The 17,250-nt window shown below is 43.5% G+C and overlaps 1 protein-coding gene across 1 annotated transcript in view; it reads left to right on the top strand.

Annotated features, from left to right (window-relative positions):
• LOC122791005 (allograft inflammatory factor 1-like) overlaps positions 1 to 4,854 on the top strand; it is an 80,866-nt gene extending 76,012 nt beyond the window's left edge. Inside the window, exon 2 of the mRNA XM_044058753.1 lies at positions 2,825 to 4,854. Coding sequence (XP_043914688.1) covers positions 2,825 to 2,909 — 85 coding nt within the window. The 3' untranslated portion in view covers positions 2,910 to 4,854. The remainder of the gene's footprint in view (positions 1 to 2,824) is intronic.
• Positions 4,855 to 17,250: the final 12,396 nt, after the last annotated feature.

The raw sequence follows: 17,250 nt of genomic DNA, 5'->3' as shown, positions 1-17,250 counted from the left end.
AGATGAAGGAAATGTTTATATTACTACATGCATGCTTCTGTGGCATAATTTTATTTTTCCAGCCTTCCTATCTGGGGGCACCTGACATCTGGGGCATGAAAAACTGAAGAAAATGGCATTGGTTGCATCTTTTATACCCCTGGCACATTGACGTCAGGGAAGAGGCGACAGCAACTGATGCCGGACCAGGACTTTGGAACTCTGGCTGACTGCGGGTAGCCTGCCGGCGGATAACCCAAGTGTAATGACTACAACAGTAAATACACTCTAACATCTACATTTATTTTAGGTACACAACTGTACTGTACTGTATTCCTGTCCTTAGAAAAGGTGCAGAGTCTCATGATAACTTCATATCTGTTCTCCAGGATTACTCAGCAAGTGAGATTCTGAGAGCATTAGGATACATAACATGACCATCCCCTGTGCTTCTACTTGCCAGGCTGCTTATGAGGAAAATGCAGCAGTACCTGGAAAATGTATGGCCCCAACATCATCACTCAAGGGAGACCGATCTTTTATCCCTTGTTTCAAGAGTGAGATCATTTGGTGGAAGGCATAGGTGAACCTCAATGCAGACTTGCCCTTCAAGGTGCAGATTCAGTCAAGAACTGCACAGATGCTTCTGAGGCTTGGAGTCATGGACTTTTGGGATTCTTGATGGCAAACCAACCTCAAGGCAGAACGTATCAAACAGAAAGAGATGAGGGCTCTCATTCATACAGATCTTCTCTCATCTCTGGAAACCCGGACATCTAAAGGTATTCATAGACAACAAAACAGTCATGATATATTAACAGGCAGTGAGGGAGAAGTTCTTGCTAGTTGTGGAGGGTGGCTCAGATTGGTTGAGACTTGGCCATGAAAGTGAACATGCATCTTAAAGCGGTTCACATTCCTTCCGAGGACATAATCTTTGCAGACTCCCTCAGCAGGCCCATTGATTTATTTGCTTCAGAGAGCCACAAAGAACTTTTCTCTGCACAAGGACTTGTATTCCTGTCCCTGGCTTTGAGGATAGATGCCTTGTCTTTTCACTGGACAGGGAGGTTTCTTTATCCCCTTTTTCCACTTTCTCTGCTACCAGTTGCTTTACTAAAAATCAGAAAAAATAGAAAAAATTCTATCAGTGACTCATTTTTGGCCAAGGCAGGGTTGGTTTCTCCTGTACCTTTTAGCCTCAGAACCTGATCACACAACAGGGGGGACCCATTGCTTCACCACAGCCTATCTTCCATGAACCTGAGAATATGTATGATAGGATTCCGATCTCTTAGACCTTAGTTTGTTGTGCTTTGGGTTCTCCGGGAGGCAAGGAGACCCAAGTATCCAAACGTCCTCCATAGTCAAATGGAAGAGAGTCTGGTATCTGGATCCCATGTTTTATCTTTGTGTGAACACCATAAAAGGTGGCTTTACATAATCAACCTACTTTCACCCATCTCAGTCTCAAGGCAAAAACTTTTTTTTGGAGTGGGTCCTGCACTTATTTTCTCCAAGAGAATCTGTGCCTCCCTCTATGGATTTCAAGTATGTGTTGGGAGAAACTCACTCTGCCTTTAAGCCAGCTGCTTCCTCATCTCTAAAATTCTGCACCTAGTAGATCATTTTGTTGGTAGTTCTCACTTTCGCTAGATGGGTCTCAGAGCTTCAGGCACTAATGACTACTGTCCTCTTCCTCGTCTTCCATAAGGACACAATGTGCCTGAGGGTCAGGTCCTCTTTCCTGCCTAAAGTGATAAATGAGATGCCTTCAACCTGTCCACTTTCTTTCCCAACCCACAGAACAGAAGAGAATTGTACATTCCTTGGGTACAATGACTGCTTAGATTTTTACTTAGACAAGAATAAGTCTTGCGTCTTTCTGCAAGTCAGACCAACTGTTTTTTTTTTTTTTTTTCATGGATTCTAAGCAGGGACAGCCAATATCCAAGTGGATGATGCTGGATTTCTAGGTTTCATTTTGCTACACTTACCATGGCAAATCTTTGCTTCCAGGACTATTCCAGAATCTACTCCCTTGTGAAAAGCTACAGAAGCAGCCACTACTCTAGTGGAATGAGCCTTGGGGAGGAAGGCAGCTAGCTTGTCCTGTAACCACTTAACACAACAGAAATTCTTTTTCCAAGTCCAGAACTGCCTTCACCAGTCTAACATTCCAGGCCTGTTGGTTCTTACACTTACCTGTCCACCCTTTTATTGCCATAAGCTTTATTATTCACTTGCATGTTTGGAGTACTGCAACAGGGATTTCAGTCAGGACACAGTACAGCTGTCAATTTGCATAACAGTAGGTGTCCTACTGATCACTGTTGCATTATTCCTTCCACCTTTTCCTCCATCTTTCCTTTTCACTGTGCCGCCCCTTATAGCAGCCCCCAGGATGAAGAGGGACCCTTATTTTTTTTTCCCCCTCTTAGTTGAGTACTTTCTAGCCGTGTGTGTCCAGGCTGCTAGCTTGGACATGGCCAGAAAAATTAGGCTTGTATATCTGTTTATGTATCTCTTTGCTCACAGGCTTAAGTCCTATGTCATACATATGGCTTATGGAAGTTTTAGGCTTTGGTACCCTGGCGGGATGTTGGTGGCAGTGACCCATCTGTTAGGAATACTGCCACAGTGATCAGTAGGACATCTACTGTTATGGTAAGTTCTTACACAACTGTACTTAATGGGAATAAGTTTTTCAGCAGCTTAAAATAAACAATTTTATAGTAGCAGCTGTCTTACATTTGAGAATTTTCTTCATTATATACACGTTGTGCTTAACTTTGGTCAAAGATTTTCATATGTTATTTCTCTCTCTCTCTCTCCTGGTCTCTAGAGTCATGATGTTTGAAGGAAAGACCACAGTAAATAACACACCTCTTGGGCCACCTCCAAAAAGGGATATTGCCAGCTTGCCTTGAAATTGGTTTGACCAGCAACTGTTGAAATTGACAATTAAACCCACACTTCTACATGGTGACATACAAGTGGTTTGTAAATGGAAACTGTTTTAAAGTTGGCTACCATCAACTCTACAAGGATATCTTGACAGAGAAGTTAACAGGAAAAGGGAAAACTTGCAGTGTCGGCACATGCATATTTGACTTGATTGCAGCATTTGGTCTGAGCTCATTGTCCCCCCCACACATAATTTTGGATCAGCAGCTCCTCTTGCTTTGTGTATTTGTATGTTACAAATGACCTTTATGTAGCAAGCATATATGTTGCAAGCTGTAATTTGCAGAGATTCTAAATGCATCAGGCAAAGTCTACTTTCCCAAGTTATTCAAATGAACTGTTTCACAAGTGTCCAGAAAACTAACTCTCAGAATTCTTTGATATTTTAGTCCAAAATTGTATAGGCATTCTAAACTGCAGCGCCTTTTTCTGTGGTTTCTAACCAAGGAAAATTTTGTTCTCATAATTAATAGCAGTACATATTCAGTACTCAAATTTTAACTTTGTATGCTTTCAGATGATTTTAGCAGTGAAAGGAATGTATTTATCCACTCTGTGACTTAATTTTTGTATTCATTTACATAATCTTTATTTTGACTACAAATGTTTGTGACACAGCTTGGAATTTCAGGGTAATATTTAGTAACACTTGAGTAAGACCAGTAAACTGCATTGTGTTAAATTTGATTGCATCATAGTACAACTCTTCCAAAGTTATAACCATATCCTGCAGCTACTGAACTTAGCTTGGAGCTGGACATACACAGTTTACATGAGAGAGTTCTGCCAAGTTACTTTATGGCAGGAGCCTGTACTTTAGGGAGCTGGATGTATCACTTAACATTGCCCTGGATGTTGAAGAGCTGCCATAGCAGAGATGTTTCCCTTTTGGAATACATCCTTTTTCCACTTTCAGGAGAGTTTAATGTAGTAGCTTTACTTTTTATCATTAAAATACAAAGTACGAGTTTCTTGCTAGCCTCTTAGCAGAAACTGGTGACTTGTGTTAACAGTGTATGCCTGAAACAGCTTCTTAGTTGAGTGCCCATTTTTTTTATGTTGCAGTCCACAGTACATATGTTAAGACTGTTACACAATGTGATGGTTTGACTGTGGGGTTGTTTTTTGTGCAGGGAAAGCATTAGCGTTTTAATCTAGTATCTTATCCAGTACCTTAAACAGATTAATTTTTATTACCTTTGTCATGTATACCCCAATTGTTTTTATCTGGTTTTCACTGAAGTACATCAGGTTGTCATTCTTTTTTTGGCACTCATGTATGAGATACTTAGCAGAAACTCTGCATATCAAACCATTTGGTACTTGCACAAAGTGATGTTCCATATGCACTTCCACCATTTGCCATATTTTATTCCATTTTTTTTTTATTAAGGTTGATGATCCAAAGTATGTTGAAGCAGAATTGGGACCACTTTTTAGCATTACCTCACATGGCAGAAAATACAATGTAGTTTTCTGTCATCACTGTAGAATGGCCACATGGTCATCTGTTTAATGTAGCAGAGAAGATGCTAGCTTTGCTTTGACTAGTATGGGGAGCATATAAAGCACTTGGACCACAGAAGCAGGTTTTGGTATACAAGCTGTCTTTTGGGCGTAGTGGAAGCAGCATGCACAGATTAACTTTGCTGCACAGATGTCCTTTTATTTAACGATGTCTGCCAGACTCATTCCTAATAACATTGTAGTGATTTTGTATGTAATTTTCCTTATTACTAAGGGGTCCTGCTTTTGTGATTTTTATTTAATATTTAGTTTTTTAAAGAACAAATGTGTGAAAGCCTTACTTGTACAAAGCTTTTCAATTTTACAGCTGTAATTAAGTAATCAATTGTATGTAATGTAAACTTTATTTTGTACAGATAAACAATAAAGAATTTTAAGAAAGTGTTTACCATTTTTTGTCCAGTACCACCTCCTGACATGGCAGTTTCCTAGCTCAGAGACTAGGAGATCCCCCACCACCAAGTGATGAAACTTTGACAATGTAATTTGAGATGATTTGAACTTTAGAGGAGCCAGTGCCACATGTCTCTTTGAAAACTTATGGGGGAGAGTTTGAACTGTGCCATCTCTGCCCTAGGTATTTAATTCAGTGCTGAAGGGATTGTACAGATTTTGGATCATGTGAAGACTTTCAAACTGTGTACCTTGCTCATTCCAAGTGACTTATGAGCTGCCAAGAGGCATATGTATTTGTTTAATTGCTTACTTCATGACTTATCCAGTATTATCTTGCTACATTTTCCTTTCACTTCATCACCCCATTTTGTATTTGCTCAGTTTTTTTGGCAATGTGTCCCACTGTACGTTGTGGTTGCAGTGATGGTAACCACGGTGATTCTCTGAGGGTGTATTTTAACTGCTAGAGTTTTCTGAACCTATGTGTGCATCTGCAATGGTCTAAAATCTCTGGAGTTGTATTGCACAAACACACACTCTACATTTACCACCTTAATGAGTCTTAGCTGTCCATTTTCAGTGGTTTCCAGGGATGATGATGATGTGCATCAGTGATGAATGTCATTTCATGTGTCATGTAATATGAAGATGTGGTAACAAACATAGAGATCTTTACTGACATCTTGAAAAGAAAACATGGTTGTCAAACTGGAGGGTTGGATGAAGAGAGAAGCAGCTTTAAGCTTTTGGTGTACTTAAGTTTCTGCAGCACTAATATTTAGTGTTTTGTTCTACTTCAAAGTGCCCCAGTGGGAACTCCATTGCTGATGAGTTTTTAGATGAATGTGTTTTCTTAGTATACTGTTTTATTCCTCTGGCATGACATTTTGAATGCAAGTTTGCTTAAAGTTATTTTATACATTTATGTAGAATGAGTATCTAAACTGCTGCTATGACTATACATATTTTTAATTAAATACTTTATTGCTATCTTCTAAACAGACTAGCACAATTTGTGCATGTTTTAGCCAAAGAGTGCAAGTACATTTTTTCCTTTTAGGAAATGGCAAATATTTCTTTAGCTAAACTTTACTCCCCTATCAACATACTTTCAAAACAGAGGTGTCAGCATCCTTGAGCACTTCACTCATCCTGACAACAGGCCTGGCTTGTGTTTGCAGTTGGTTTTCTGCTGTTTCAATGTAGTTGACGACTGCTGCCCTCAAGATGCAGGTTTTAGGTCCAGAAAATGGACAAAAGGCATGAATGTAGCTATGTGAATATTTTCTAGATGTGAATATTTTCTAGTCTAAAATTAACTGCAATAAGCAAAATGATAAAATGAGACTATATCCTAATAAAAGCATGAGATTAGTGCATATTCAACATCTCTGCACTGAGAAGTTGAACAGAATTAAAAGTGCCATTAAAAAGGGGATGAAAAACAGCAAAATTGTGCTTTTTATCTGTAGGTAGAAGTGTAACCTGTCATTTTGATGCAAGTGATGTCACTATGTGTAAGGAAAGTTATGGAGTGTAGGTGTCTTTAATGTGCAGCATGTTGTGCTAAGACTACATTTTCAGTTTTGTCATATTTGTTGCCTTCTTGGGAACTGCTTCCTCATCGGATTTCGAAACTTAATCTTCTCTCAGTATTTTCTTTGACTTTAACTCCTGCTACTAGCTTTAGGAATACCTGTACTAAAACTTTTTTGTGAGAGTTTCATGATAATGAATGTCACATTTTCTCATTTTCATCTTCCCCTTTTGATTTTTTTTTTTAACTGCACTTCATTTCTCAGTAATCCCCCATTTCACAAGTTGCATTTGTTACATTATTTTTTGCCTGTTCCCTTTTACTGTTTTTGGTTTTTGATAAATTTCCATTTATCCCAAATCCACCTACACCCAAGTCACATTAGTCATGTCTTATTCCAAGCACCTTTATCTTGCTTTATTAATTTTTAATTTCACTGTAATTATTGTGTATCCCTTCAGGAGTGAATATTCTGACTTCTTTCCCCTTTATGTGCAACAAATATTCTGTTTAAACATGTATTATGTTTAGAAAAGTTTGCCAGCCATTGTGATTTATTTGACTGTTATGGTTTCTTTGCTGCACTTGTCGCTGGCTTGTTTTCTGATGATGGGCAGTGTACAATTAAAATTTAACTAGAGACCTGTTTTAAAAAAAGAAAAAATCTATTGTGTGGAATATTTCAAAATAGTCTCACGATTCTGATTTGTTTTGTTAACTGTTAGAGGCTACTTTGAGAGAAACCTGCAGGAAGCAGCTCAAGGAGGAATGATTCTGGTTTCCATTTTTGTCTTAAAAATCCTTTCTCCCTTCCTTAGACTGTGACCCACCTCTGCTTTACCTGTGTGCAGTGACACGTAACATTTGGATACAAAGAATAGTCTTTCATTGGCAGTTATGCTGTCAAATACTTTAGTGTTTCTCAGTTCTTCCAAAAGTCTTGCATGTGCTGATTTTTGCCAGCTATGGCGGTAGAGTAGCAATTAATCAGTGAATTGTTGACAAAATGTCCAGTGATGTTCTTCATCTCACATTGCTGCAGTCATAACCTGTGGGTAGTCCGCTGTCCTCGGTCGGCCCGAATACCAAAGTGTTAGGCTGGCGTCTGTCATGGTCGCTTAGATCTGACGTCAGTACGCCGTGGTACTAAAGCGCATGACCGATGCCATATCCTCAGTCTTTCTTGCCGCATGGTCCGAAGCAGAAGCAGCGTTTGCAAGTGCCGTTCGGCGTCCTGAAATGTTCGTATTCTGAGTTTCAGACCGAAGACCAAGTTGGGCTAAGTACCCCGTTGGGGAATATTTTTGTCTTTTCTTGCCTCAGTTAAATCCGGATGTCAGAAAAAGTAAATAATTGTATTTCTTGTGGGAAACAGATACCTCATAGGGATTACCACTCTCTCTGTATTCCTTGCTTGGGGCCTGAGCACGACGTAGTCGGGTGTCGCTTTTGTGCTAGATTTAATAAGCGCACCATTAAACGCAGGTTAGATTGTGCTAGACTTGTCTTGAGCGGTGTAACTACAATATGCCGTCGGATCCTCCGACGCCCGCTACCGCTAAGAAGCGTAAAGAAAAATCGTTAAAGTCCAAGCAGGATGAGTCGTCCGTTACGGACGCCGGTTCTTTGGAAACTACGGCGGAATCTGTGGATCCAGCCGAGGTTTCAGCTGAATCTCAGGGGGAGCCTTTAATCTTGCAGGATGTGGCCTCTCAGGAGTCGGGTCAGGCTGAAGGGGCCTCTCAGGTCTCTGTAGTCCCTTCTTTGCATAAGGTGGTTAGGCCTTCTACTTCTGTCTCTAAGGCACCTTCCAAGGTCAGGCCTGGTTTGTTTTCCACTGGCGTCAGCCCCAGTTCTGCAGGTTCTGTACCTAAAAAGCACATGCTGAAGATGGCAGAGGATTTGATTACTTTAATCAGGGGTTCTATGCCCCCTCCGGATAAGAGGCCTAGGGTGGAGCCAGAGGTGGAAGGATTGGAGCATTCCTCAGATTACTCTGAGTCTTCGGCTGAGGATATTCAGGATTTTCCTCCTTATTCTGATTCAGATGCAGAGGATTCATGTCCTTCTGCTTCCCCTCCAGAGGATTTTTCTTTCTGAAACCCTGCATTCCATGAGGGAGCATTTTAAGTGGGAAGGTCAGGATTTCTCAGATTCTCGAAAGAGGCTTAGGGAATTTTTATTTTTACCTCAGCATAGGCCCTTGGCTATTCCCCGTTTTGGATGTTGTTCAGGATGTTTTCTCTGAAGCTTCCCTTAATCCTGATTCTTTACCTCCTGCCCCTGTCAAGCCAGACAGGTATTACAGAGTGCCAGAGGCTCATAAATATTTGTATGAGCCCAAGAGCTGACCCGGAAACTATTAGCCAGGGACCTAAGGGTGTCAGGGCTTCTATTGTAAAGAATCCAGTTCCTCTGGATAAAGATTCTAGAGCTTTGGATAGGTGGGGTAAAAAAGTGTATACCTCTTCCACTCTAGCGATGAGGGCTTTGAATTGCCAGTTTCATATGCTGAAGTACCAGAATTTTCTCTTAAGTCAGTTAAAATCTAAGGTAGATGCTTTGGCAGAGGGTATAGAGTGTAAGGAATTGCAAGATTTAGTTCATGCCTCTGATCAGATGGGTAAGCATTCTTTGCAGTGTGGTTTTGATGCTCTTCAGGCTTCTTCCAGGGTGGCTGCCACTGGATCAGTTATTCGTAGGCACGCCTGGCTTAAGGATCAGAATTTGTCAGAGCATGTTAAAGCTCGAATTATGGATGCTCCCCTTCAATCTGAAGTTCTGTTTGGTTCTCCTGTGGAGTCGGTTTTGAAGAAAATGGAAGACAAAGCTAAGTCCATGCAGACAGTTAAGGAATTTTTACAGGTGCAGCCCCCTAAGTTTAGTAGAAATTGGCCTGCTAAGGGATGGGCTTATCCTTCTGATTTTCAGTCTAGGGGCAGATCTAGATGTGGTACGGGCAGAGCTCATGCTCAGGGTTCTTTCAGACCGAGGACGTGGAGTTCCCCTGCACAATCTTCAGGTGAGGGCAGGGGTCAGCCTTTTCGTAAACAGACCCAATGACCTGCATCTCCAGCTGCCAGATCCCTCCTGTCTGGCAGCTCCTCTGGGAGGAAAGTTGGCACTTTTCAGGCAAAATTGGCTTTTAGTCACCCTGGACAAATGGGTGTTGGACATTATAGATCGAGGCTACAAGTTTTATTTTCACACCTTGCCTCCTTTCAAAGGCATGCCAGACATTCCTCCTCAGCAAAAGTTGGAGGTTCACAAGCAGATTTCTTTACTTTTAAAAATGGGGGCTATCCAGGAGGTCCCTCCGTCAGAAGTAGGCCTAGGATTTTATTCTCGCCTGTTTCTTGTACCAAAGAAAGGAAACACTTGGAGGCCAATTCTGGATTTGTCTATTCTCAACACATACCTGGGCATTCCAATATTCAAGATGTTAACTTTGCAACAACTTCTGCCTCTGCTAGGCAAAGATCACTGGATGGTAACTCTGGATCTCAGAGGCTTATCTTCACATTCCTATCAGGCCCAGCTGCAGGAGGTTCCTGCGTTTTTGGGCTGGGACTTTTCATTATCAGTTCTCTGCATTGCCCTTTGGCTTATCTACTGCACCCAGGGTGTTCACAAAGGTCCTGGCTCCGGTGATAGCCTTCTTAAGATTAAGGGGAATACAAATTTATCCTTATTTGGACGATTGCCTGATTCTTGCTCAAGACAAAGTCAAGTTACTTCACCATCTACAGTATGTTATGGCAGTGTTAAGGTGCCTAGGGTATTCTGTGAACGAAACAAAGTCCAGTCTAGTACCCTCTCAGGACATGTGCTTTCTGGGTGTGAGACTGAATACAGCCTCTCAGATGGCGTTTTTGACCCCGGACAAAGAAATCTTGCCCTTTACTTCCAGAAATTATCTCTATGGTCCAGGCTGGCTGCAAGGACAGTCCTTCAAGCCTTGGAGTTCATGGCATCTTGTATTCTGGTGCTTCCCAATGCCAAACTGCATATGAGGAAGCTACAATGGTATCTCAAAAGCGTATGGACTCAACACTGCCACGATTTGGACACTGTCATTCAGATAATACCTTGCATCCAAAAGGAATTTTTTTGGTGGGCTCAGGAATGTCACCTAAACAAGGGACTCTCTGTGACCCGACCAGAGGCGAGTCAGATCTTAACGACAGATGCCTCAGACATGGCTTGGGGAGCACACTTCAATGGGAAATGGGTTCAAGACACGTGGCCTGCCAGACTACAACATTTGCATATCAACATGAAGGAGATGTTAGCAGTCCAATTTGCACTGATGGCTTTCAAGGATCTACTTCACCCAGGACAAGTGTTGATTCAAACAGACAACACAACAGTCATGTGGTACATCAACAAGCAAGGGGAAACCCATTCGTACCCTCTTTGCAGACAAGCTATGATTTTGTGGGAGACTGCTCTCAGTTTGCACCTCACTCTTCAGGCAAGGTTTCTGCCAGGAGCACAGAACTCCTTAGCAGATGTTTTGAGCAGACAGATGGTGGATCCCCACGAGTGGAAATTGGATCCTCATGTATTTCAACAGGTGACGGTGGCTTGGGGGACTCCAGGCATAGATCTGTTCGCTTCTCCACTAAATTACCAACTGCCAAAGTTTTGCACAAAGCTGTTTCACCCAAAAGCTTGGAAAGTGGATGCTCTATCATTCAGTTGGAACAACCTTCACGTTTATGCCTTTCCTCCTCTGCCTCTCCTTCCCAAGGTGCTCTTGAAGGTCAGGCGGGACAAGCCTTGCATGATTCTAATAGCTCCAGATTGGCCACGGCAGCACTGGTACCCTCTGCTGAGGAGTTTAGTATGGGAGCCTCCTTGGCCTTTGCCATCTATTCCACACCTTTTGTCCCAGGCAAGCAATCATTTCCGCAATGTCAGGATTCAGTCCCTGCATCTGACAGCCTGGCGTATTCTGTTTTAGACCCTGGGGGGTCGCAGCTTTCTCAAGTTTTGAATGTCATTTTGGAGGCCAGACGGCCTAGTACAAGGAAAGTTTATGCTGATAAATGGAGGAGATTTTTTTCTTTGGAGCAAAACAAAGAGCTTTGATGTTTCAGTGCCTAATTTGAGTGTTTCACTTCAGTATCTTACAGAATTATTAGACAAGGGTTTGTCTTTCTCCTCTGTAAAAGTTCATGCTGCAGCCATTTCTGCTCACTATGACTGTGACCCACCATTATTCTCTCACCCTTTGTTTAAGCAATTCCTTAGAGGGGCAAAGAACATAAGACCCCCACGTGGAGCTCCTACTCCTTCCTGGGATCTCAATTTTGTGTTGGAAAAGCTCACTTTACCTCCTTTTGAACCTGCAGCTACTTCGGAGTTGAAGTTTTTGTCTTGGAAGACTGCTTTTTTGTTGGCCATTACGTCTGCTAGAAGGGTATCTGAATTACAGGCTCTGATGGCAGTTGAACCCTTCCTGATATTTCATAAGGATAGGGTCTCCCTGCGTACTAACCCTACTTTTATGCCTAAAGTTGTTTCTAATGTGGCCTTATACCAATCTATTCATTTGCCTACATTTTATGCTGATCCCCAAAATAAAGGGGAAAAAAATTTGCACTCTTTGGATATTCACAGGCAGTTACGTTATTATTTGAGCAGAACTAAAGGGTTCAGGCAGTCTCAACAGTTATTCATTTCTTTTGCCTTGGGTTCACAAGGAAAACCTGTTTCAAAACAAACTATTTCTAAGTGGATTAGCCATTGTATTGCTTTTTGTTATTCTCATCATGGTAAGGAGGTTCCGGCTGGAATCAGACCTCATTCCACTAGGGCGACTGCCACTTCTACTGCTTTTTTAAGGGGAGTAGCTACTAAGGATATTTTGGAGGCAGCTACTTGGAGTTCAGTGCACACCTTTTCTAAACATTACCATCTCCCCCTTTATTCCAAATCTAGGGCTGGGTTTGCCACTGCAGTTTTACAGGGCATGTTAGCAGCTCCTAATGCTTTCTGATTTTGCCAACCTCCCTTTACCTTTGCTTTGGGATTCTACCCACAGGTTATGACTGCAGCAATGTGAGATGAAGAACATAGTACAGTTTTGTACCTACCATAAATGTAGATGTTCGAAGATCCACATTGCTGCAGTCCAATTTACCCTCCCTCCTTCCCCTCTGTGGTTTGGGATGGCTGTGTGGCTTGTGGTGTAACTATTGTTTCTACATTGGTGATTGGGTATTTTTTTCTATTTTTGGCTATGGCCTTTCTTTTTTAGGCCTTCTGACATCTGGGGCAAGAAAGACTGAGGATATGGCGTCGCTCATGCGCTTTAGTACCATGGCGTACTGACGTCAGATCTAAGCGACCATGACCGACGCCAGCCTAACACTTTGGTATTCGGGCCGACCGAGGACAGCGGACTACCCACAGGTTATGACTGCAGCAATGTGGATCTTCGAACATCTACATTTATGGTAGGTACAAAACTGTACTTTTTGATGTAGCTTCATGTCATTTTCTGTCTGAGGTGATCTTTGTGTACAGCAGCTTGCCATTCCTGTGACCAGGAAGCCATCTGATCCAGAAAACATGTTCTGTGCAGTATCTGTAACAAAGGGATTCAAAAAGAAAAATATTTTATGCATGATTAATCCTGTGCATGCAACAAGGCTTTAGAAACTTGAATCAGAGAGAAGAAGAAAATAGCATTTTCCTACCTCCCAAGACACCCATTTCTTCTAGACTGAAATCTGCAGGGGCCTTTGGTGATTTTAGAAGACACCACCCAATAAGAATCTTACAGTAGCTGGTGTAGACTAAAAAATCAGCTACTTGTCTCCCTGCCTGATCAATCTGGAAATTTAACAGGTAGTTAATGATTCTTTTGGCAGTAACTTTGTGGGAAATGCTTATTGAGTTCTGTCACTGACCTATGTTTTTGAATCTTTATGTGGATTGAGTTTTTATGTTGAGGGAGTGCTTGCTTAAGCTCTCACTGCCTTCTTGTTGATGTTCATCGTGTTACCCTGCTGCAGTCATCACACTTGGGTTATCCTGTCGTCAGGCGGTCCCACAGTCTGCAGGAATTCCAAAGTGTTGGTCCGGTGTCCGTTGCTGTCGCTTCTTCCCTCCCGTCAGTGTGCCAGGGGTATATATAATGCATCCGACACTATTTTCTTCCGTCTTTCTTGCCGCGTGGTGCCCGAAGCAGAAGCAGTTTGTAAGGGCTGGTTGGCCGACTCCTGAGATTTTCGAAGTCTAATTTCAGATCCGAAGTCTTCAATAAAGCTAAGTACCCCATTGGGGAAACTTTTCTTCCCTCAGACAGATGTCAGGAAAAGTTAACAATTGTATTGCTTGTGGGAAGCAAATACCTCAAGGATTTTCATTCTTACTGCATACCTTGCCTAGGCCCAGACCACGACATCACTGGTTGTCGTTTTTGTGCTAGCTTTAATAAGCGTACTATAAAAAGACACTTTGATTTCGCACGACCCTACTTCGGTAGAAAATTTAACTACACTATGCCGTCGGAGCAACCGATTACCAGCGTGCACAGAAAGCGTAAGGATAAGAACAGGCAGCCTAGACCCAAGCCAGACTCAGAGGCCTTGGCTGGTCCGGTTCACCGGTCTTCAGTGAGGCTCCGACACAGCCCCTGACTACCGCAGATCTGGAACCCGAGACGACTTCGGAGCTTTTGGCGGAGAGTACTAGGCCGATGCAGCCATTTTATTTAGCCCCTACCGACACTACTGAAAAAGATGGTGCTGCAGAAACACCTTCGGTTTCTGAAGGCGTCTTCAGACAGACTACGCTCACCTTAAAAACGTATCCTAAGACTAAGACTCCTATTAAACCTAAAATGACTGCACTTCAGTCTCCAGTTCAAGGCCTCATGTCTAAGAAACAGATGCTCAAAATAGCTGAAGATTTGATTTCTTTAATCAGGGGTTCCCAACCCCCACCCGACAAAAAACCTAGACAAGAAGATTATGCCTATTTCCTCAGGCTCCTCTGAGGACCAAGATTACTCCTCCTCCCCTTATGAAGATTCTAATGCTGAGAATTCTATTCCCTCAGCTTCTCCTGAAGACTACTCCTTTGGGGAAACTTTACAAACTATGAGGGAACATTTTCAATGGGAAGGTCAGGACTACTATGACTCAAAGAAAAGGCTCAGTTTCTTTTACTCCCCCAGCACAGACCACTTGCTATCCCCCCAGTTTTAGTGGATGATTACTTGGAATTCAGTTTGAACCCAGATTCTCTGCCTCCTGCTCCGGCCAAACCTGACATACTATAGAGTACCTGATTCCCACAAATTTCTTTATAAAAGCCCTGTTGCTGATCCATAGACTATCCCCCAGGGTCCCAAAGGCGCTAAGGCTTCTATGGCAAAAAATCCTGTACCCTCTGAAAGGGACTCCAGAGCAATAGGCAGGTGGAGGAAAAAGGTTTACACCTCAGCCACTCAAGCTATGAGGGCACTAAATTGCCAATTTCACATGCTAAAATATCAGCAATTTCTAATGTCTCAGTTAAAACAAAAAATGAGCACACTCCCTCAACAGTCTGAATTGAAAGAAATGCAGGATCTGTTGCATGCAACTGAGCAGGTGAGCAAACATACTTTACAATGTGGGTTTGATTCTTTGGAGGCTTCCTGCAGAGCAGCTGTCACTGGGTCTGTTATACGTAGGCATGCTTGGTTAAAGGAACAAAAACTGCCTGATCATGTTAAAGCAAAGCTTCTAGATGCTCCCTTACAGCAGGATGTTCTTTTTGGAGTTAAAGCAGAAGAAGTCTTAAAGAAAATGGAGGATAAGGCAAAATCTATGCAGTCAAAGATTTCCTGCAGGTACAGCCCCCTCGCTTCAGCAGAAATTGGCCAACAAATAATTGGTCCTTTCCAGCTACTGACAGACCACAGAGGAGTAAATACAGATGTCAGAGGCAGAGGATAACCACAAGTCCAGTACAAACCTCGCCAATGGGCCACTGCAACACAGAAGGGAGGAGAAGACAGGTCCCAAACTACCAAAAGGCAAACTCAATGACATGCACCTCATCTGGCCAAGCAACACTCTCTTGGCAGCCCCCTTGGGAGGAAAACTTGCACTTTTTTTAGACAACTGGCACATTGTTACAAAGGACAAATGGGTCCTAGACATAATTTCACAAGGATACAGATTCCATTTTCACACCTTGCCAATGAAGAGGAATGCCAAACCTGCCACAAAATCAATGGGCAGAGGCACAAAAATGACTGGCACCAGTAATTGCTTACTGCAGACAGAGGAATTCAAATATACCCATAACTTGATGACTGCCTCATCCAAGCAGAAAGCAAGGGCATCCTCTTACATCTGGCTTTTGTAAAACATCTAAGTTGCCTGAGGTACACAGTAAACGAAAAGATATCAAAACTAGTACCCTCACAAAATGACATTCCTGGGTGCTAGCTTGAATACAACACCCCAGAAGGCTTATCTGATGCCAAACTACAACTGACAATATTTCAAAACAATGGCAACAAAAGACCCACTACCTTGTGTATGTCTGTGTAAGGGGGGTGTACGCAAGGGCTGGTGTGTGTGTGCGTGCAAGGAGTGGTGTGTGCGCACGCGCGCAAGGGCAGGTGTGTGAGCAAGGGGTGTGCAAGGGGTGGTGTGTGTGTGTGTGCGCAAGGGCTGGTGTGTGTGTGTGTGCAAGGGCTGGTGTGTGAGCAAGGGGTGGTGTGTGTGTGTGTGAGCAAGGGGTGGTGTGTGTGTGTGTGAGCAAGGGGTGGTGTGTGTGTGTGTGAGCAAGGGGTGGTGTGTGTGTGTGTGTGTGTGTGCAAGGGGTGGTGTGTGTGTGTGTGTGTGTGTGCAAGGGGTGGTGTGTGTGTGTGCAAGGGGTGGTGTGTGTGTGTGCGCAAGGGTGTGTGTGTGTGAGCAAGGGGTGGTGTGTGTGTGTGTGCAAGGGGTGGTGTGTGTGTGCAAGGTGGTGTGTGTGTGTGTGTGCAAGGGGTGGTGTGTGTGTGTGTGTGCAAGGGGTGGTGTGTGTGTGCAAGGGTGTGTGTGTGTGTGTGTGTGCAATGGCAAGGGGTGGTGTGTGTGCGTGCAAGGGGTGGTGTGTGTGTGCGTGCAAGGGGTGGTGTGTGTGCACTTGTGTGAGCAAGGGGTGGTGTGTGCACTTGTGTGAGCAAGGGGTGGTGTGTGCACTTGTGTGAGCAAGGGGTGGTGTGTGCGTGTGTGTGTGTGAGCAAGGGGTGGTGTGTGTGTGTGTGTGTGAGCAAGGGGTGGTGTGTGTGTGTGTGTGAGCAAGGGGTGGTGTGTGTGTGCGCAAGGGGTGGTGTGTGCGTGTGTTTCTGTGCGCACAAGGGGTGGTGTGTGTAAGGGCTGGTGTGTGTGTGTGTGTGCAAGGGGTGTGTGTGTGTGCAAGGGCTGGTGTGTGTGTGTGTGTGCAAGGGCTGGTGTGTGTGTGTGTGTGTGCAAGGGCTGGTGTGTGTGTGTGCAAGGGCTGGTGTGTGTGTGTGTGCATGTGTGCAAGGGGTGGTGTGTTTTGTGTGCGCAAGGGGTGGTGTGTGTGTGTGCGCGAAAGGGCTGGTGTGTGTGCATGCGCGCAAGGGCTGGTGTTTGTGTGTGTGCAAGGGATGGTGTGCATGTGCAAGGGGTGGTGTGTGTGTGTGTGTGCAAGGGTGGTGTGTGTGTGTGCGCACAAGGGCTGGTGTGTGTGTGAGCAAGGGGGTGTGTGCAACGGGTGGTGTGTGTGTGCAAGGGGTGGTGTGTGTGTGTGTGTGTGCAAGGGGTGGTGTGTGTGTGCAAGGGGTGGTGTGTGTGTGCGTGCAAGGGGTGGTGTGTGTGTGCAAG

This window comes from Protopterus annectens, chromosome 16.part0 (assembly GCF_019279795.1).
Source record: "Protopterus annectens isolate FY-2018-M chromosome 16.part0, PAN1.0, whole genome shotgun sequence".
Classification (NCBI taxonomy): domain Eukaryota; kingdom Metazoa; phylum Chordata; order Ceratodontiformes; family Protopteridae; genus Protopterus; species Protopterus annectens.
Note: the sequence above shows the minus strand (reverse complement) of the source record. Positions and strands in the feature narration are given on the sequence as shown.